General features: G+C 41.7%; 1 protein-coding gene across 2 annotated transcripts in view; it reads left to right on the forward strand.

Annotated features, from left to right (window-relative positions):
• The window catches only part of ZSWIM5 (zinc finger SWIM-type containing 5), a 174,014-nt gene that overhangs the window by 140,939 nt on the left and 11,586 nt on the right, over nucleotides 1–21,489 (forward strand). For both annotated transcript variants that reach the window (XM_055138102.1, XM_055138103.1), the window contains exons 5-10: nucleotides 2,140–2,319; nucleotides 14,341–14,517; nucleotides 16,589–16,735; nucleotides 17,245–17,382; nucleotides 20,015–20,275; nucleotides 20,476–20,611. In XM_055138102.1, coding sequence (XP_054994077.1) covers nucleotides 2,140–2,319; nucleotides 14,341–14,517; nucleotides 16,589–16,735; nucleotides 17,245–17,382; nucleotides 20,015–20,275; nucleotides 20,476–20,611 — 1,039 coding nt within the window. The remainder of the gene's footprint in view (nucleotides 1–2,139; nucleotides 2,320–14,340; nucleotides 14,518–16,588; nucleotides 16,736–17,244; nucleotides 17,383–20,014; nucleotides 20,276–20,475; nucleotides 20,612–21,489) is intronic.

The following is a 21,489-nucleotide window of genomic DNA, read 5'->3' on the forward strand; positions in this document are numbered from 1 at the left end:
TCAGATTTGAAGAAATGATACAAAGCTGCATGGAGAGGCAACAGCTTAGGGAATTTATAACCATGAAACCAACTTTGAAGGAAGGATTAAAAGACCTCTTTTATTTATTTATCTGTTTGTTTGTTTGTTTGCTTACTTTTCGAGTCAGATCTGAGATGCACAAGGGTTACTCCTGGCTTTGCATTCAGGAACTACTCCTGGCAGTACTCAGAGGATCATACCCGGGTCAGCCGCGTGCAAGGCAGACGCCCTACTTGCTATACTATTACTCCAGCTCCAAAAGAGCTCTTTTAAAGAACAGGAGAAACTTCCCAAAATGTGGCATTAAGTATGGCACTTATTAATGATGCATAGGGTGGTCCTTTACTAGATTAAGAAAAGCTAAAAACATATAACATCACAGTTTGACTTCTGTTTATTTGTTTTCTGATAATTCTATTGGTATTCTTTTGTCTTGTTAAAGCAAGTAATATGAAATAAATTTGTTATATATCTGCCAAGGGGGGAGAGAACATTGAAATATTGATAGAAGAGGACATTGGTGGTAGGATTGATGTTGGAACAGTATATGTCTGAAAAAACTATATTATTAACAACTTTGTAGACCACGGTGTCTTTAAAAAAATTAAATAACGCATTCCTCTTTGACTTTGAGGGGTATAGTAATACACCTTCATCCAGATAAGAGCTCCATCCTAGAGGATGTTGAACTTAAGACAGCAGGCTTATTGCTAGCTTGAAATTGAGACTATAACTTACTCAACCAGAGAGTTAGCTTTGAAAACTATTCTGGGGCTGGAGCAATAGCACAGAGGGTAGGGCGTTTGCCTTGCACAAGGCCCACTCGGGTTCGATTCCCAGCATTCCATATGGTCCCCCTAGCACCACCAGGAGTAATTCCTGAGTGCAGAGCCAAGAGTACCCCTGTGTGTCGCCGGGTGTGACCCCCCCCAAAAAAAAAAAACTATTCTGGCTTGCTTGAGTGGAGTGTGATGTGGTCAAAAATAACACTATCTATTGACTGTGTGGAGTATGTGATATCTACTAGAGGGTCAGACAAGACCCAATAATAATATTTTCTTGTTGTTTTGATTTGAGGGTCATATCCAACAGTGCTTTGGGGCTATTCCTGGCTCAATGATGGTACTTAGGGTACCATGCAGTGCCAGGAATTGAACCCAGGTCTCCTCCATGCAAAGCAAATAACCCATTGCACCATCTCTGTAGCCCAGTGTGATAGGTTTTTGTTTTGTTTGTTGTGTGTTGTATTTTCTGTTTTCTTTCCTTTATTTGTTGTTATGAGACCACACCAGCCTGTGCTCAGGGATTACTCCTGACTCTATGCTCAGAGATTTCTCCTAGAAGTACTCAGGGTATGATATGGGATGCCAGGGATGACTGATTGCAAGGCATCTCTCTGGCTCCTCAGTGTAATTTTAAGGTAAAGTTTGTCAGTTGTATACAAATCCAAATAAATAATTTTCCCTGTAAAGGGGACTATTCAAATTTTACTCTTCCCAACAATATTCAAGGCACTTAAAAAATGTTTCATTTAATTCTAAGTGTTCCTACAGAATAAGTGTTGATACAATTTTCATTTTGCAGTTGAAGGATTTGAAGCTTAAAAGCTCAAGATCAACTAATAATCGAAACATTTTCTGAACATCTAGCTCTCTTCCCATCCTTGTGTTTCCTTTGTGTTGCTATTATACCCTGAAATTTTGCTTTAACACTTATCTTATTTAAATGGCATTATTTATTTCACACTCTCCCCTGGGAGGTGGGATTAGGTTCTTATTCTCTCACAAGGACTCAAAGTTCAAATATGTCTTGTTCATCAGCATAGGAATGCATGCAGATATCACAGTAATCCTGATATTTAGGAAATATCCTTGTTTTTAGGAAATTTTGAGAAAGAAAATGAAACCCAGTTTTGAAATTTTTTGGTAGATTTATTCTTTTATATAAAGAAAACTGGTATTTTGAAATTTTTCTTACTAACTTAAAATTGAAAAAAAGAGTAACCTGAAATATTATGACTTGTACATCAAAGGAGAAATAAGAGTAAACTGAAATATCATGGCTTACATACACATCAAAGGAGAACTATCAAGATTATGGGTTGCTTTTATTTTTCAGGTGCCTTATGGGTGTGCATCATTTTAAATCCACATTGCAAACTGGAGGAGAAATCCTGCTGGCTGCAGCAACTGCAGAAATGGAATGACCTGGATGTCTGTCCCCTGGAGGATGGGAACTATGGGCATGAATTGCCCAACATCACCAATGCACTTCCTCAGAATGCTGATCACAGCCCAGGTAGACCCAGAATACTTTTGGGGTTATTGTGCTTAGAGATTCAAAAGGTCAGAGAATCAAAATCCTACAGAAAAATGAATGGACAGTCTCTTAGTTGTCATAATTGTCATCCTAAATTTTAAAAGCCTGTTGGTTAGAGGGACTGGAGCGATAGCAAAGCAGGTAGGGCATTTGCCTTGCACACAGCCGACCCGGGTTTGATTCCTCTGCCCCTCTCGGAGAGCCCAGCAAGCTACGGAGAGTATCTCGCCCGCACGGCAGAGCCTGGCAAGCTACCCGTGGCATATTCAATATGCCAAAAACAGTAACAAGTCTCACATGGAGACGTAACTGGTGCCCGCTAAAGCAAATCGATGAGCAACGGGATGACAGTGACAGTGACAGTGGGTTAGAGGTAAAGTACTTGCTCTGCTTTGGGCAAGTCCAGTTTGAATCCCCAGTTCAACATATGTTGCTTTTGAGAACTGCCAGATGTGGCCCAAACCCCCCCACCACACACACACACCCCACATAAAATATTAGAAAAAGTTTGTCTTTCTCTTTTCTTTTTTTTTTTTTAAATGCCAAAACTTTAAAGGCAAACTTTTATCTTTGACATTAAGAGATGCGGTTCTTACCCACATTGAACGTATCTTGCACTGCTTAGGATAAATGCATAGAGCCCTTCAGAAATATCCTCTGTTCCCTTCAAGTTCTTCGTGACTAATGAATCTTGGTCTCAGGGATGTTTTTATCTTAAACGACCTACGTGAGGGCCTGGAGAGATAGTACAGCAGGCACTTGCTTTGTATACAGTGAACTGGGTTCAATCCCTAGCATTCCATATGGTCCCCTGAGCACTGCCAGGAATAACACTCCCTCACCCCCGCCACCCCCCAAAAAAGATCTGCCTGAAAGGACAGATGAATGGAAGGCCTACAAAAGACAAAACACAGTTTTTCTTCCCACCATCAGCCCCCCCTCAAATTTTCTACAGCTAGGGAGGGTCATTCTCCCAAGTTACTGTTAGGACTCATATTCCATTTCAAGATAAAGAGTATGATAATATTATTATTATATCATTATACTGTCACCAGGCATCAGCATTTATATCAGTTCTATTTTTTAATTTTTGACTTTTAGGCCAAACCCAGTGGTACTCAGGGCTTCCTGCTGGGTCTGCACTCAGGGATCACTCCTGGTGAGATTCAAGGAATCAAACTTGGGTCAGTCGCATACAAGGCAAGCACCCTCCCCACTCTATCTCTCCAGCAAATCACATCAGTTTTAGGCAATCTATCTCAGGCTCTTGAAATTGGCAGTTGGATAGTTTTTAGCACATCGGTAACATTTATTGGTAGAATATTTTATCAGACATTAATTTTACATGCAGTCCCTTTTATGGGAGAAATCTACTGATTTTTCAAGGAAGGAATCATTTAAATTATTATTCTTGCTTTGTCTGTATATTTGTCATAATTGTTTGTCTATATATTCTAAGTGTGTAAGGTAATGACTACAATTTAAGTGTGTAAGGTAATGACTTCATTGGTACTCATCTAATCTCCACAATACAGAAAGTCATCCTCTTAATTTTATTATTGTGGATTGGCATAGAGAGATTAAATACATATACAATGCCTCCGTATAACCATTTCTTCCTTGTCATTATATATTGTTATAATATAGTTGTTACAGCTTCTTTCAGGATGTTGCTTTCTCTGTAGTCTTTTCAAGTTGTATCTTGTTTATATTTCACATCTCTTTGTCTTTGGGTCCAGTGGAGCAATAGCAATCCTATTTATTCTTCATTGCTACTTCTATGACCCTGATACCAAAAGCATACAGAGAATCCACAAGGAAAGAGAATTACAGACTGATATCCCTGATGAACACAGACGCAAAGATCCCCAACAAAATATTAGCAAATAGATTCCAACAACTCATTGCTACTTCTATGTAATTTTTTTCTCCCTCTTTCTTAAAGTACTTACCTGATTTAAAGCTGACGATGCTCAGGGGCTACTCCTGTCTCTGCACACAGGAATTACTCATGGTGGTGCTCAAGGGACCACATGGAATGCCAAGGATCAAACCTGGGTCATCTATGTGCAAGGCAATTGCCCTATCCACTGTACTATCACTTCACCACCCCCCCTTGAAGTTTTTTGACTATTGGCTTGATAACACTGCTCACTCTGTCATTACTTCTGTCCTAATTCTTGATGATTTTAATAGATACAAATAGTCCTTTCAATATTTTATCCTCTTAGATCTTTGACCTCTTCTCCTTTGGTAGTCTTATCTGTTGGGATAGCCATAACTTAGGCATAAAAATCAGAAGATCAAATCTCTAAACTTGGTCATTACCAGTAACTATACACCTTCATAATCTCAATTTCAGCAGCTTTGATTACCACCTCCAGTCGTAGTAGCTTATTTTCTTCTCAATTGCAAACAACCCTAATTACCACCACCGGTCATACTAGCTTATTTTCTTTAGTAACCCAATTCTAGTAATTCTTTGGCCCACCAGGAAATTTGTTCCTACCTCTTGTTCTTTCTCTCGATAAACTCATTTTCTTCCTTATTCACTTTAGATTCCTTGGCGCACCATTATAACACTCTTTGCATACATACTTAATCCCCCTTTCTCTTTGTTCCATTAATGTAGCAAAACCTTAACCTGTATTTCTCTTTTAACCTCTAATTTCTCAGTGTTCACACTGCATGACTGGTGGAGGAAAAAATACAACTACAAAAACTGGTAATTTATAAGTTTTAACTGCTAATATCAAGTGGGTGTATAATACTGTCCAGATACCTACTACATTTCCCAACTCTATCTTTTTCACTTTATAAATTAATATTTCTTACCATCTTTTCTGTTAAAGTTTCTATAATTTCTCCTCTTCATTCCTTTCCTCTTTTATCCTTCCTTTCTATTCACTGAAAATATAAAAGCAATCAGGAGAGAATTTCCAAAACTATATGACCACATCTGTCACTTTCTCTGCCTATCTGCTATCTTTTTCTGCTTTTGTTTATGCATCTTGCCACAGCAAGATCTTCCCTGCGGCAAGGCTGAGAGGACAAACCTAATGTTTTCCTGCACCCTGAGCACAGGCCCCAGAGTTAGCCCTGAGAGCAACCAGACAGACCCCCTCCCCAGACCAAAATACAGATTATAAGATGGAAATACAACATTCCATGAATGAAGCATGATATCAAATTAACCGAAACAATAAAAATTGTTCTAAGTCAACTAGCAAGTTTCCAAGCATAGCCTCTTCCTGCTGCTATTTAAGGTTCCCTTTTCCCTTCCTTTTTTGGGGAGCCTTTCCCGGCAGTGCTAAGGGGACCGGGGGTATTTCCAGCAAATTTTAGCCTTCAGGGTCCTGAAATTCACTGTGAGGGTCTGAGGAAGCGACGCTCCTTGGGCCCCGGGGGTGTGGGGTGTCTAGGTGCCCTGGGGTGCTGGGGGGATTTCACATCCAGTCACATCCAGTCACACCCAGTGACCATTGGTGCTGGGTATGAAGTTGGGTCAACTGCCCGCACCTAACCCCCATTATCCCTCTGTATTCCAAGAGAGCTTAGCTTCAATCAAAAACAGAGAAATGACTGCTTTATTGGGAAAGGGGTCACCACAGACCAGGCCCTGGCACGACCCAGATGCAGTTTTCCACCTTGCTCTTGGTACACGTGGCACCCAGCTCCCACCCAGCCTGTCATAGTTCACAGGCTTCATCCCTCCATGCCCACTTCCAGTGTCAGGTCTTTCTCCCAGGACAGACCCCAAGTAGACTTTCTTTTTGAAAAAATGTGTATTAAAAATTTCAGGACTGGACTGATAGCACAGCGGGTAGGGCGTTTGCCTTGCATGCGGCCAACCCGGGTTCAATTCCTCCGTCCCTCTTGGAGAGCCCGGCAAGCTACTGAGAGTATCCCGCCTGCACAACAGAGCCTTGGCAAGCTACCCGTGGCGTATTCAATATGCCAAGAATAGTAATAAGTCTCACAATGGAGAAGTTACTGGTGCCCGTTCAAGCAAATTGAGGAGCAGCAAGATAACAGTGCTACAGTTTATGCATCTAATTCTAATACCTCTTCTTTTTTCTTGGAATCCTTTTTTATTTATCTAGGACATTAGCCAGGAATTTCCTCTCTGCCCTGCATCCAAAAAATTTTGTGGATTAATCCTACAAAGACTACATACTGTTTCATCAATTCTCCCAAAACATAAAGCACTCTTTTTTTTTTAAAAAAAAGAATCTTTAATTTTGCATGCCTATCAGAACAATGCCCTTATTCTATTTGTTTTTATTTATTTAATTTATTTTTGGGGGGGTCACACCCGGCAATGCACAGGGGTCATTCCTGGCTCTGCACTCAGGAATTACCTCTGGCGGTGCTCAGGGGACCATATGGGATGCTGGGAATCGAACCCGGGTCAGCCGCATGCAAGGCAAACGCCCTACCCGCTATGCTATCGCTCCAGCCCCAACATAAAGCACTCTTGATTCACTGGTCAGCACCCTATTTGAGGTAGTAGAAATAAATGAAAAAAATTAAGAAAAATAATTCAAAAGAATAGCATATGTAATGCTATCCCTATTTCTGCTGTTTTCTCCCTTGAACTCATTCTTTTTTTTAAAATTTATTTATTTTATTGAATCACCATGTGGAAAGTTACAAAGCTTTCAGACAATGCTCGAACACCCGTCCCTTTACCAGTGCATATATTCCACCACCAAAAACCCAGTATACCTCCCACCCCCCATCCACCCACCCCCGCCTGCTTAGCTGATAAATTTCACTTCACTTTCTCTTTACCTTGATTACATTCCATATTTCAACACCAAACTCACTGTTGTTGTTGGAGTTTCCCCCCAAAAAACAGCCCTGCTGACAAGGAAGCATTTGATAATTAGTTTTCCATTGCTGAGAATGAAGAGATATGAAGTCTCTTCATATTTTGGTTTGGGAGTTCTGTATTTTGGTATTTTAATAACTAAGTCCAGGGAGGGGCTGGAGCGATAGCACAGCGGTTGGGTGTTCACCTTTCACGTGGCCAACCCATGTTCAATTCCTCCGCCCCTCTCGGAGAGCCCGGCAAGCTACCCAGAGTATGGAGCCCACACGGCAGAGCCTGGCAAGCTACCCGTGCGTATTGGATGTGCCAAAAACAGTAACAATAAGTCTCTCAATGACAGACGTTACTGGTGCCCGCTCAAACAAATAGATGAGCAACGGGATGGCAGTGACAGTGAAGTCCAGGGAGATTTATGTTAGAAATTGCATCATTTCCCTTCCTGGGGCAGCATGGGGCTATGGCTTAGTTCATGGTCTAGAGACATTGCTGCAAGCAGCTGCTGGTACCAAAAGTAGTCTAGCTGGCCTCCGGATCGTGGCCACTCAGCATCAGAGCAGGCACACAAATGTGTGGCCAGCCAGGTCGCATCTCGTCGAAGAGCACACCAGTATCACCCCCCCGTGCCCCCACCGCCCAAGATCGCCCACGTGTCCTGCTGTTGCAAGTTCATACCTCTTTTTCTTTTTTTTTCTTCTCGAGCCACCAAGTTCATACCTCCTTAATGGTCCTTATAACATGGCGGACCCCACACTGTTTTTTCCCCTCCTCGGCCGGCATGGGGCTATGGCTTAGTTCACCATCCAGAGACATTTCTGCAAGCAGCTGCTGGTACCAAAAGTAGTCTAGCTGGCCTCCGGTTCGTGGTCATCAGAGCAGAGCGGCCACACAAATGTGTGGCCACACGGGTCGCATCTCGTTTGAGAGCACGCTGGTATTGCCCCTCCTTGAACTCATTCTAGTCAGACTTTCGTCCCCTCCTACTGATACAGTTATTGTACTGGTCACTACTGTGGACCATTGTTAACTCTGGCAGTTTATTCTGTCTTAATCTTACTTGACCTATCAACAGCATTTGGCACAGTTGATCAATAACTCTCTCATTGAAATACTCTTTTCTTCTTATTTCCAAGGCAATCTCCCCTGATTTTCCTTTTACTGTATTGACTTCTTTTTTTGTGATTCCTGTACTGTCTCATTCTTGATTCCCACCCTGGTCCTTTTGCCTTCTTTCTGTCTCTATCCATAGCAAATTTATGTTTAAAATATTAGAATCATTCTTGATTTTTTTTCTTTCTCTCTCATCTCCTAATCCAAACTCACCTATTCTTTTTTTTTTATTTTATAAAGTAGTTCTGTGTTCAATGTTCAGAACTACTTTATAAAATTTAAAAAAACTACTTTATAAAATCACTGTATCACTGTATCACTGTCATTCCGTTGTTCATCAGTTTACTTGAGCGAGCACCAGTAACGTCTCTATCACACTCAGCCCTGAGATTTTAGCAGTCTCTCCTTACTCGTCTTTCCCAATGATTGGAGGCTCTTTCAGGGTCAGGAGAATGAGACTTATCGTTACTGTTTCTGGCATATCGAATACACCCCGGGTAGCTTGCCAGGTTCTGCCATGCGGGCGGGATATTCTCGGTAGCTTGCAAGGCTCTCTTAGATGTATGTATATATCTGTTACTGTATTTGGGATATGAATATGCCACAGGGAGTTTGCCAGGCTCTCCTGAGCGGGCAATAGACTCTTGGTAGCTTGTCAGGTTCTTCATGAGGGAGAACTAGGCTATTAGATGTTGCCTATAAAATAAAAATTAAATTATTTATTAATAAAAATAAAATAACTTTATAAAATAAAAAAATAAAGAATAGATGAGTTTGGGATAGGAGATGAGAGAAAAAAAATCATGATTCTAATATTTTAAACATAAATTTGCTATGGATAGAGACAGGAAAGAACTGGAGCCACAGCACAGCAGGAAGGGCATTTGCGTTGCACGCGGCCAACCCAGGTTCGATTCCTCTATCCCTCTTGGAGAGCCTGGCAAACTACCAAGAGTATCCCACTCGCACGGCAGAGCCTGGCAAGCTACCCATGACGTATTTGATATGCCAAAAACAGTAACAACAAGTCTCACAATGGCAACATTACTGGTGCCCGCTTGAGCAAATCGATGAACAATTAGACAACAGTGCTCTACAGTGCTATAAAGTAGTTCATAATATTTGATTACATTTAATATTCAAACACCAGTCCCACTACCATTACACTTTCCCACCACCGTTTTTTGAATGTTTCCACCCTGAACCCCAATCCCTGCCCCAAAGCAGAACCAAAATAATATATTTTGTATTGCTATTATGAAAAACCGCTGAAAATGCTACAAAAAAGTATCCCTTGAGGAAAGAGTGTGAAGATTGTCGTATTTCAGCCAGGGCCCATTAAGCCCTATTAGTGAACTCTTATAGAGAGTTCACTAACATGTTGTTAAAGGTTGAGCCTTGTGTGCTTATATACATATATATATATATATAAAATGATGATATATATATACATATATATGTAAAGAAATATTTCCCTCTAAACATTGGTTGCCTTCTACTTTGAACCCCATCAAATGTGGTGCGGTACTCTTGGATTATGGGTAGGGTGTGTGATATGAAGTGTCCAGGAATAGGTTCACTCATGGGTGAGTCTCAGCCCGAGTGTGTGGAGAGCAGCAGTGAGCATGACAGCGGTTGAGTTCTGGAGATTTTTGGCTGTCCAGGCTGGGTTCCTTGGGGCAGGGAGGGGTCTCACCTGCCCCCCCTCTGGGGCACCCCAAGTGAAACAGCCTTGCACAGGGTCTGGTGGCATGGTTATGGTGAGTGTCATGTTCTGGGAAAGAAGGATATGCAGTCTGGATGGTGGCCAATGATGAGATTATCTGGCGCCAGCCAGAGGTGGCTTATGGGCATGACTGCTGAGTTGCCGGAGACAAGGGATATGGGCAGAGGGCAGAGGATCTCTGTTCCCTGTCTGGTCGAACTCAGAGTTCTCAGCCACAAAGTCCCGCATATCTGGGTTTTCCAGGGATTCACTCATAGGTGAGGCTTGGCCCAAGCAAATTTATCTATTCTTATCACCACTACTTATTACTCTGGCCAAATTACCATCATAGTCCACTAATGACTGTAGTATCTGCCTAACAGTTTGTGCCCTTACAGCCTGTAATCTGTTCTGAACATAGTTGCCAGTTACTCCTTTAAAATGAAACTCAAATCACATACCTTCAACATCTCAGAGCTCTCTAGTGGCTTCTCATCTTAATCAGAATATCAAAGCTGTCTTTCACTCATGGTCTACAAGGCTCTCCTTGATCAAGCCCCCTAGTTTCTCTCTGACCTTACCTCCTATTATTGCTCATTCCATTCAAGTGCACTGACCTCTTGACTGCCCTCAAACATTCCAAATACATTGACACCTAACGATCCTAGCACTTGCTGTTTCTGTTGCCTGGAATGTTCTTCCCTTAGTTATATTTAAACTTGCCCTTCAGGGGGCTGGAGTGATAGCACAGCGGGTAGGGCGTTTGCCTTGCATGCGGCCAACCTGAGTTCGAATCCCAGCATCCCATATGGTCCCCTGAGCACCGCCAGGGATAATTCCTGAGTGCACGAGCCAGGAATGACCCCTGTACATCGCCGGGTGTGACCCAAAAAAAGCAAAAAAAAAAAAAAAATCCAAAAAAAAAATAAACTTGCCCTTCAGTTTCTGAGTCTGTTTTAATTTAATGTTACTAGGGATCATTAGTGGATATTATTTGCAGAATTAATGAGTTAGTTAGAAAACATATTAGAAGGCTAATTCCACTATGACCTGAGCAGACCAGCCGTTTTGTATGAAAGAGACTTAGATTTCTGCCAGTACAAGGGTTAATATATTTCTATTGAGGGGACTGCATGAAAAAGAAGCAATGTTAGTAAATTATGTCAGTTCAATTCATATGCTATGGAATATAGCAGTTTCTGAAGAGATGACTTAATTCCAGAATTTTATGCTTAATGAATGAATATGTTTATTTTATGTTAGTCTGAGTCATGACTTTTTGCATTAGGTTCAAGAGATGCACAGCTCAGGGCTGGAGCGATAGCACAGTGGGCAGGGCGTTTGCCTTGCACGCGGCCAACCCGAGTTCAAATTTCAGCATCCCCTATGGTCCCCTGAGCACCGCCAGGGTTAATTCCTGAGTTCAGAGCCAGGAATAACCCCTGTGCATCACCGGATGTGACCCAAAAAGAAAAAAAAAGAAAGAGATGCACAGCTCATTTGGGAATCTCTGGAAACCTCAGTTGTTGATCCTAAAGTACTTTCAACCGACCTTAATCTGACAAAGAGTCAGTCAAATTATCCTTAGTTTTCCACTTAAATGTCGTTTTGATGAATCCTTCCATATAACAATATATTCCATCAGATCTCCCTACCACCTATAAGAATTTATCCTACTTAAAAACAGACTGCAGACCAATGGAACAGAGTTGAATATCCTGTCACAGACCCCCAAATAATATGGCCACTTAATCTTTGACAAAGGAGCAAGAAATGCAAAGTGGAACAAGGAAAGCCTCTTCAACAAGTGGTGCTGGGAAAACTGGATAGCTACCTGAAAAAAAATGAACTCTGACCTCTGTCTAATGCCAGGCACAAAAGTCAGTTCAAAGTGGATTAAAGACCTCAATATCAGACATGAATCGATAAGGTTCATAGAAGAAAATGTAGGCAAAACTCTCCATGACATTGAAGCTAAAAGCATCTTTAAGGATGAAACAGCACTGACCATGCAAGTGGAAGTGAACATAAACAAATGGGACTACATCAAACTAAGAAGCTTCTGTACTTCAAAAGAAACAGTGACCAAAATACAGAAAGAGCCCACAGAATGGGAAAGAATATTTACCCAATACCCATCTGCTAAGGGATTAATATCCAGGATATGCAAGACACTAGTAAGATTGTATAAGAAAAAAACCTCCAACCCCCTCAAAAAATGGGGAGAAGAAATGAACAGAAATTTCCTCAAAATAGAAATACAAATGGCCAAAAGGCACATGAAAAAACGCTCCATATCCCTAGTCATCAGGGAGATTCAAATCAAAACAATGAGATATCATCTCACACCACAGAGACTGGCACACACTCAAAAGAACAAAAGCAGCCAGTGCTGGCATGGATGTGGGGAAAAAGGTATGCTCCTTCACTGTTGGTGGGAATGCCAACTGGTCCAGCCTTTCTGGAAAACAATATGGACAGTCCTTCAAAAACTAGAAATTGAGCTTCCATATGACCCCACAATACCACTTCTGGGAATATATTCCGAGGATGCAAAAGAGCACAGTAGAAATGACATCTGTACCTATATATTCATTGCAGCACTGTTAATAATCGCCAAAATATGGAAACAACCCGAGTGCCCTAAAACAGATGACTGGTTAAAGAAACTTTGGTATATCTACACAATGGAATACTATGCAGCTGTTAGGGGAGATGAAGTCATGAAATTTGCTCATAAATGGATAAACATGAAATGAGTTAGAAAGAGAGGGACAGACATAGAGGGACTGCACTCATTTGTGGAGTGTAGGGTAGCATCACATGAGGCTGACATCCAAGGACAGTAGATACAAGAGCCAGGGGGATTGCCCCCATAGCTGGAAGACTGCTTCATGAGCGGAGGGGAGAAGGCAGATGGAATAGAGAAGGGATCACTAAGAAACTGATGGCTGGAGGAACCAGTTGGGATGGGAGATACATGCCGAAAGTAGATAATGGACCAAACATGATGACCTCTCCATGTCTGTGCTGCAAGCTATAATGCCCAAAAGTAGAGTGTATGGGGAATATTGTCTGCCATAGAGGCAGTGGGAGGGTAGGTATGGGGGGGTATACCTGGGATATTGGTGGTGGGGAATGTGCACTGGTGGAGGGATGGGTGTTTGATCATTGTGTGATTGTAACCCAAACATGAAAACTTGTAACTATCTCACGGTGATTCAATAAAATTTAAAAAATTTTAAAAAAAGAATATATCCTACTGATAATCCAGAGAGATAATACCTGAGACAAGGCACTTACCCTTGCATGCAGCAAGTCTCTATTCAATTTCTGGCATTGCTAGGGAATACTCATTGCCTGAGCATCCTAGGGATCACTCTTGAGCACAGTGCCAGGAGTATCCCCCTGAACACTGCTATTTATGGCCCAAAAACAAACAAAACAAAAGTAGCCCACTGAGAATCATGGAGAGATAGCTAAGTTAGCTGGAGCACATGCTTTTGAATGTAGGAGCGCTGGATTCATCTCCCAGCACTGCATGGTTTCTAAGCACCACCAGGAGCGATTCCTGAGTACAGAGCCAGGAGAAATCTATTTTTTGTGTTGTTTTAGTTTCCTGTGGCCCTTTTTCTGAAGAGAGGTGACATGGTAAGACTCCATTAAAAAATTGATTATTCTTGGGAGGGGGCGGCAGGTATACTGGGGGGGTGGTGATGGAAGATGGGCACTGGTGAAGGGAAGGGTGTTTGAGAATTGTATAACCGACATAATCCTGAGAACTATGTAACCCTCCACATGGTGATTCAATAAAATTAAAAAAAAATTGATTATTCTTTTGTCAGCACCAGTTTTTTGTATGAAAATGAGGCTATATAAAACTGTTGAAATCAGTGGGACGGATACCAATATATAGCAGAATTCCCCTCTGTTTTTTCTACTCTGAATATGAATTTTATGGAAGTCTGATAAGGGTTATGCTGTAAATGACTCAAGTTTATTGATTGGCCAGGGAAATTTTCTAATTGCTCTGTTCTCTGACTTCTGTAGAAGCTGTATATGACCTCATAATCTAACAGCTGAGCAGAATTACCCTTCTCTTTCATGTGGCTCTGCCTCTTCGGATAAATTGAAAGATAGCCATAGATTGTGCAGAAAGATTCTTTCCACAGAGGGCACAAGCACACTAAAAGCTATCCATAAAGCAGAGGATGCACAGTGAACATCCAGATGGCAGAGTAGTTGCTTCACTAACCATATACTATTCTTCTCCCCATCGTCCAACCTGAAGAAAACATGAGTTAGGGCTTCAGACTATTCATCATTGAACTGCTGCATTTTTCTGTTTCCCCAGACTCCTTATCCAGACCAAAACGAACAGTGTTCACTAGAGCCATCGAGGGCCGTGAATTGCACTGGCAGGACAGCCACTTACAGCGAATAATCAGCAGCGATGTATATACAGCTCCTGCCTGCCAGCGGGAAAGTGAGCGACTCCTCTTTAATTCCCAGGGCCAGCCACTGTGGCTTGGTAAGTGTACATCTCCATCTCCTCCACTCTTTAGACCTTCAGGCTCCCGGGTTAAAGAAAGCATTTGTCTTACGTGTGTGAAACTTTGTGGGTTTGATTCCAGAATCAGTATAAAAGGGGGATGAGAGAGAGAATTTCAGAGCTCACCGCATTCACCGCATTCCAGGTGAATAGATACGAGTAACACAACTGCAGTTTGTTTGGTTTTGGTTTTGACTTGCCCATGGGCTACTTCTGGTATGGTACTTCAGATTTACTCCAGTAGTGCTCAGGGGACCATGTAGTACTGGGAATTGAACCCTCCCTCTTGCACTGCTTGTACTCTTTGATCTATGTCCCTGACCCCACAATTGCAATTTGGACAATATTCATACAGATCCTTTAGGTCCTGACTAAGTCCTTAGGGTATTAACATTAGGTGTGGCCTATTTGCATATGTTGTCAGCTGAGATGTGATAATATTAAATAAGAGAGTTGTGTTTTCTAAGTTGGGAGAAGGCATAGGAGTCATTAAACCTCAAAACATACTAACAAAGCAATTAACCATCAATTAATAGGCTTTCTTAGAAGTTATTGAGCAACATCTTGATCTACTCTGAAATTTTTTTTTCTTTTTTTGCTTTTTGGGTCACACCCGGCCATGCACAGGGGTTACTCCTGGCTCTGCACTCAGGAATTACTCCTAGCGGTGCTCAGGGGACCATATGAGATGCTGGGATTTGAACCCGGGTTGGCCGCCTGCAAGGCAAACGCCTTACCCGCTGTGCTATCGCTCCAGCCCCTACTCTGAAATTTTATGTTTTGCTAAAAAAGCACTTAGGGGGCTGAAGCGATAGCACAGCGGATAGGGCATTTGCCTTGCATGCGGCTGACCCAGGTTCAATTCCCATCATCCTGTGTGGTTCCCCCGAGCACCGCCAGGAGTAATTCCTGAGTGCATGAGCCAAGATTAACCCCTGTGCAATGACCCAAAAAGCAAAAAAAATAAAAAATAAAAAAGTGGTTAGATTGGCAACTTCAGTTACTCTATGCTAGAAGCTAGGTCATAATCTGCATTTTTTATCAAACTGTCTTCATTTTCTCATCCCCATCTGCCCTTCCTTCAGCATAAAATACAATTGTTCTGTCATGAGTTTAATCCCTCTTCTGACCATCTGTTAATTTGTTCTTGAATTTATTTTTTCAAGCCCATTAAAAGTTTAAATTTTTTTTTCATGATTTATTTTCAAAGTATTATAGCCAAATACATTTTTTTCCCTTTTTTAATTAGTCACCATGAAATTACAAAGTTATTCATGATTGGGTTTCAGAATAGATACCCTAAGGTAAATACAAATTCCTTAGTGTAACATTTCATATTCTAACTTTCCAGGCTATATATAACCACATAACCTTTTGCCATATTCTAATGATGCTATATAGATACTTTTTATATTTTATTTATAAACACTTTTATTTATATACCTTGGCTTATATTCCCTTTGCCAGGAATGCCTTTCTCTATCTACCTGTTATAAATCTTGCATGTCCCATATTGTTATTTATTTTCTCTTTGTATGAATTTCTATCGTGTAATTCTTTTGACTATTTTATAATGATCTTTTATGTTACTTATATGGTCTTAAATAAATAAGTTATTTCCCTTTAAAAAAAAGTTATAAGGTTTTTTCCACTCCGAAGAAGTCCATATTCTCTCTTAAACATTCTCTCTCTCTACAGTTCTCTAAATAAATTTCTTGAAGTAAAACCATTTTATTTCACTTTTTTTAAAAAGTTATTACCTCTACCAGATTCCCATTGCAATATTCACCAAGAGGTGAATATTATCATCCTAGTTGTGCATGCTTTAGTGTATACCATACCGCTGCACTGTGACTTAAAATAGCTCTATGAATGTAGTATCTGAGGCATTCTCAATTTTACATTCCATAAAGGTAAAATAACTACTAGTGCATAATAGATGTCCAGTTGAATTTGAGTAACTAAATGAATACAGACTCCCTTTGTCAAGCATGAATTTTTCTGATTTGAAAATTTAACTTAATCAACATATTTTTCTTCCCATCGGTAGAGCATGTGCCCACAGCTTGTGCTCGAGTTGATGCTTTGCGTTCCCACGGTTATCCAAAAGAGGCCCTCAGACTCACTGTGGCCATTATCAATACTCTGAGGTTACAGCAGCAGCGACAGTTGGAAATCTACAAACATCAGAAGAAAGGTATAGTGACTAGGAGCCATCTTAACTCCCTAGGCTGAGGCTGATAAAGACTTCTTTGGGATTATAAGGATTATATTTAATTTTTATTAAGTGTTAAATTTTCACTAAACTCTTTGGTATAGCAGGGGTTAGGGGATTCTAAGTTATGTACATTCTACTCACTGTGTGATGTGCCTCACTTTACCTCAAGGAATCTCAGACTTTTTCACCTTAAAAAGGATTAATAATGCTGATCAGCTTCCCTCATAAGACAATTGGAAGGCCTACCAAGATCTGATATGAGATTTTTTTTTATGAACTGTAGAACTGTTTCTACTTATGTGTGCTTCCAGCAGATATCTAGAATACAAACTACATGATGAACTTGGAGTCCTATCAGCTCCAGGGAAGACAATGAGGGGAAAATGTCTTTGAATTTAAGACCATTGCCTAAAAGACACAGTTCCAGAAGCCAGGCAGGGACAGAGAGCAGGGTATCTCTCTTACTCTGACATTTTCCTTGTTTCCAGAACTGTTGCAGAGAGGCACCACAACCATCACAAACCTGGAAGGCTGGGTGGGCCACCCGCTGGATCCCATTGGCTGCCTGTTTCTCACTTTGACTGAGGCCTGCCGCCTGAATGATGATGGCTATCTGGAAGTGTCAGGTACAGGGCTTAGCTTGAGTCAAACCAAAACTTCCCATATCAACTCGCTTCTCCTTACTTGACACTGTTCCATGCATCAGGGAGCCTTTTTTCCCCTTTTATCCAAACTGGACCTCCCCTGAGGCTTCCTTGGGCTTCTTTTTCCTACCTAATTTTTTTTTTCTTTTTGGGTCACATCCGGCAATGCACAGGGGTTACTACCGGTTTTGCACTCAGGAATTACTCCTGGTGGTGCTCAGGGAACCATATGGGATGCTAGGAATCAAATCCAGGTCGGCCACGTGCAAGGCAAATACCCTACCCACTGTGCTATTGCTCCGACCTCTCCTACCTACTCTTTACCCGGTGGATTGGCCCTGCCCTGTCCTACTGCCCATTTTACCTTTATAGCTGTGCTTTGCTTCTCTCATTTCCCTACCATGAATGCCTGAAGAGTAGTGCGCCAGAGGAATAAGAACTAGAGGAACATAAGGAATTAGAGGCAAAGACTTCACAGCCAGGTAGGAACAAGAATGCTCATCAAGAATATGTATATCAGGGCTGGAGAAATACTACAGCGAGGGAGTAGATTGCTTGCCTTTGCACATGGCCAACCCAGGATCTATTGCCCGCATCCCACATGATCCCCCAGGAATGATTGGCACTACTGTTACCACCAGGAGTGATCCCTGAGCACAGAACCAGGAGTAAGCCCTGAGCTTTTGGTGTGACCCAAAAACAAAACAAAAATAAACCAAAAGAGTATGTATATTTCTTTCATCTAAATAATACTCTTATTTCCTACTCTCTTATTTCTCTTGGCAATTTTGTACCAATTTTACAAATGATAGAGGAAAATAATTTAGCATATATCAAAGTAGCAAAGACTAGAAACAGAACTGATCCTTTTCTTTAAACCACTACTGTATTGGGGCTGGAGCGATAGCACAGCGGGTAGGGCGTTTGCCTTGCACGCGACTGACCCAGGTTCGATTCCCAGCATCCCATATGGTCCCCTGAGCACCGCCAGGGATAATTCCTGAGTGCAGAGCCAGGAGTAACCCCTGTGCATCACCAGATGTGACCCAAAAAGCAAAAAAAAAAAAAAACCCACTACTGTATTGTATAAATACATTTGTTACAGTATTTAATACACTGCATTGCAATTTATTTGCAAGAGAGTCTTACTAAGCTGTCACCTTCTTGAAAATTGAAATTATGACACATTTATTGTGGTCCCAGCACATGATGCAATACTTTCCATTTAATAATTCCGTGAGTAGTTTATTACCAGATGTGGAGCTGGAGAGATAGTACAAAGATAGTATGGCAGGTAGGGTGTTTGCCTTGCACACAGTCAACCCAGGTTTGATCTCCAGCATCCGATATCATCTTCCAACACCACCAGGACTAATCCTAAGTGCAGAGCCAGGAGTAAGTCCCAAATACTCCCATGTGTGACCCAACCCCGCCCCCCCCGAAAACTTTTACAGGATGCATGAGAAATGTAGAAACCAAGAATTTGACTATTTTTGTTGGTGGAGGGGTCTCCCGAGCAGTGTCAGGGACCCCAGGACCACTCCTGACATAACTTAGCCCAATTTCGTGCTGGTTCAAAGTTCAGGACTTGGCAATGCAGTGCTGCTCAGACTCAGTGGTGCGGAGGACCACCAGGGTCACACCCTCTGGTGCTCAGATACCATGCAGTGCTACCAGGTGTCAAACTCGAGGTCTCCATATATACCCCCAATTCTTTGAGCTATCTCCCCAGCCAAAACTCTTCTCCTGAAACTTTGAACTCAAAGAAGGAGCATATAAAATAAAAGTAGCATAGACATTTCAAGTGTTAGAAGTATGATAGTTTAGATAAATGTGGATTTCTCTGGATATAGATACAAAGATTGACCCTAATCCAAGCTAGGGATGCCCTTTCCCTTTCCCGTGGTTTCCTGCAAAGGAAATCATTTTTGGTCTGTTTCATTTTGGTCTGCCACGTGACATACATCTTAAAAACCTAAAGTTGTACTTGGAAACAATATCACTGATACCCACATAGCTCCTTCTATATATCAGATCTTGGGATATATATCTTTGTATATGTCTCTTTGGAGATATATATTTGGGATATATATATTTTCTATATATCTTTGGGAGCTGGAATTATACTGTACTGTTAGACTCGGGTTTGATGTCTGGAACCACGTGGCCTCCCAAGCATTACTGGGTATTGTCCTGGAGACACCCAGGCACCACCATCATGGCTCTGGTGTCCCTGGCTCTGCAGGACCCCAAGAAGCATCACATCTTTAGGCTCGCATATTGAACCGCTGGCCCAGTTGGCCAGGCCCTTGACTACCACTTGGGATTGCTCCACGATTACCCCAAAAAGTGGACAGGTCACACATTCCAGCGAAAGAGACAGACATTAGTATAATATTTTCCACTTCCCCAATTGGCCTAGCGAACTCATATATTAGAAAGGAGTTACAAGTCTTTGTAATAACTTTTCAGTGTGTTTTCCTTACTACACTGGGATACTGACTCACCTTCCTTCTGCGAGCTGTTGACTAAAGTATAATCTAAACTGGGAGGGAGAAGAGCAGAATAATCCACAGGTCTTCATCTAAGGAATCTGGTGCCCTATTGTCTTCAGATATGAATGAAAGCAGAGCTCCTGTGTATCAGCATGTACCTGTGACTCCAGACTGCCCAAGCAGCAGTGAATCCTACCTGTCTTTGGCCCTAGAAGTTGCCCTGATGGGGATGGGTCAGCAGAGAGTGATGCCTGAGGGCCTCTATACACAGGACAAAGTTTGCCGTAATGAGGAGCAACTCTTAAGTAAACTCCAAGAACTGCAGCTGGACAATGAGCTAGTGCAAACACTGAAGAAACAGTGCATCTTACTACTGGAAGGTAAGTGGAGAAGGGACTGTTGTCACACCTACTTGTGACTCTGATTTCCCCTCTACTAGAGCAGAGATGTAAAAATATTTTGACAGAGTGTGGTGAAAGTTCCCATAGCTAATAAACATGTGGACTCCTCGGGTTCACGTCCAGGCTAGTAAATAGAAGCATAAAGATTAATAACATGCTCGCTTATTTTCTTCCTGTAGGAGGCCCTTTCAGTGGTCTGGGAGAAGTCATTCATCGAGAGAGTGTTCCCATGCATACCTTTGCTAAGTATTTGTTCTCAGCTCTGCTGCCTCACGATCCTGACCTGTCCTATAAATTAGCCTTACGTGCCATGAGGTGGGTAATCCTTTCCCAGTCCAGTGGTTTCCCTAAATCAGAACTCACCAGTACTCTTTTACTTTGTTTCACTCATTTTCTCTTCTATCTTTCTTTATTTATGCTGTTGTACCTACCACGAACATGCCCTGAAATGGCGCAGACATTTGGTAGTTAGGATTCCTGTCTGGGATGACGTGCTGCTCTCCCACTTTATCCCTGGCTATCCTCTTGGTGGATTGTCTAAGGCAATTGAGGGTTCCTTTTAGTCTTTATTCTTTTCCATTCTTAGTTTTTGTGCCACAGTGTTGAAGGACTAGGATGTTCTGGGGAATCCTACCCAGGCTTCTGTCATGCCTAGCTTGCACACTAACCCTTTGGGATATTCCCCCCTCCCCAGACCCAATTCCTGAGTTTTCAGTTAATAGTGAGGACCCAAGACCTAAATCTGCTGAGAAGTGCTTTGAACCTTCCTGCAGTTCAGCTAAGTCATGTCTGCCAGGCATTAGTCACCACAGGTAGCTGGGAGAAATCGAAGTATGTTTTTACCAAGATTTTGGGAACAGTGAGCTATGGCCACTTGTTTCCAAGTAAAATAGGATCCAGGATTCAGGCAGGTTGATCTCTTTCTACCTAGAATTTTAGGTCGCAGGACAGAGAATTCCTTAGATCAATTATAAAAAGGCTGCTGAGGATTCCTTGGCTTGCATATCTTCTAACTAGAAAACAATTATATGGCTCTTAAACTGTCTTTCTGATCCATGATATGTCCATCTAATAGGGGAAGGATTATTCACCTTGAGTTCCACAAGTACCCAGTCCCTCACTTCATATAGAGTGCTTTATCGTAGGCTTTAAAACCTGAAAATGTAATTAGACCTTTCATTCTCAGCTCCACA

This window comes from Sorex araneus, chromosome 5 (genome assembly GCF_027595985.1).
Source record: "Sorex araneus isolate mSorAra2 chromosome 5, mSorAra2.pri, whole genome shotgun sequence".
Classification (NCBI taxonomy): domain Eukaryota; kingdom Metazoa; phylum Chordata; class Mammalia; order Eulipotyphla; family Soricidae; genus Sorex; species Sorex araneus.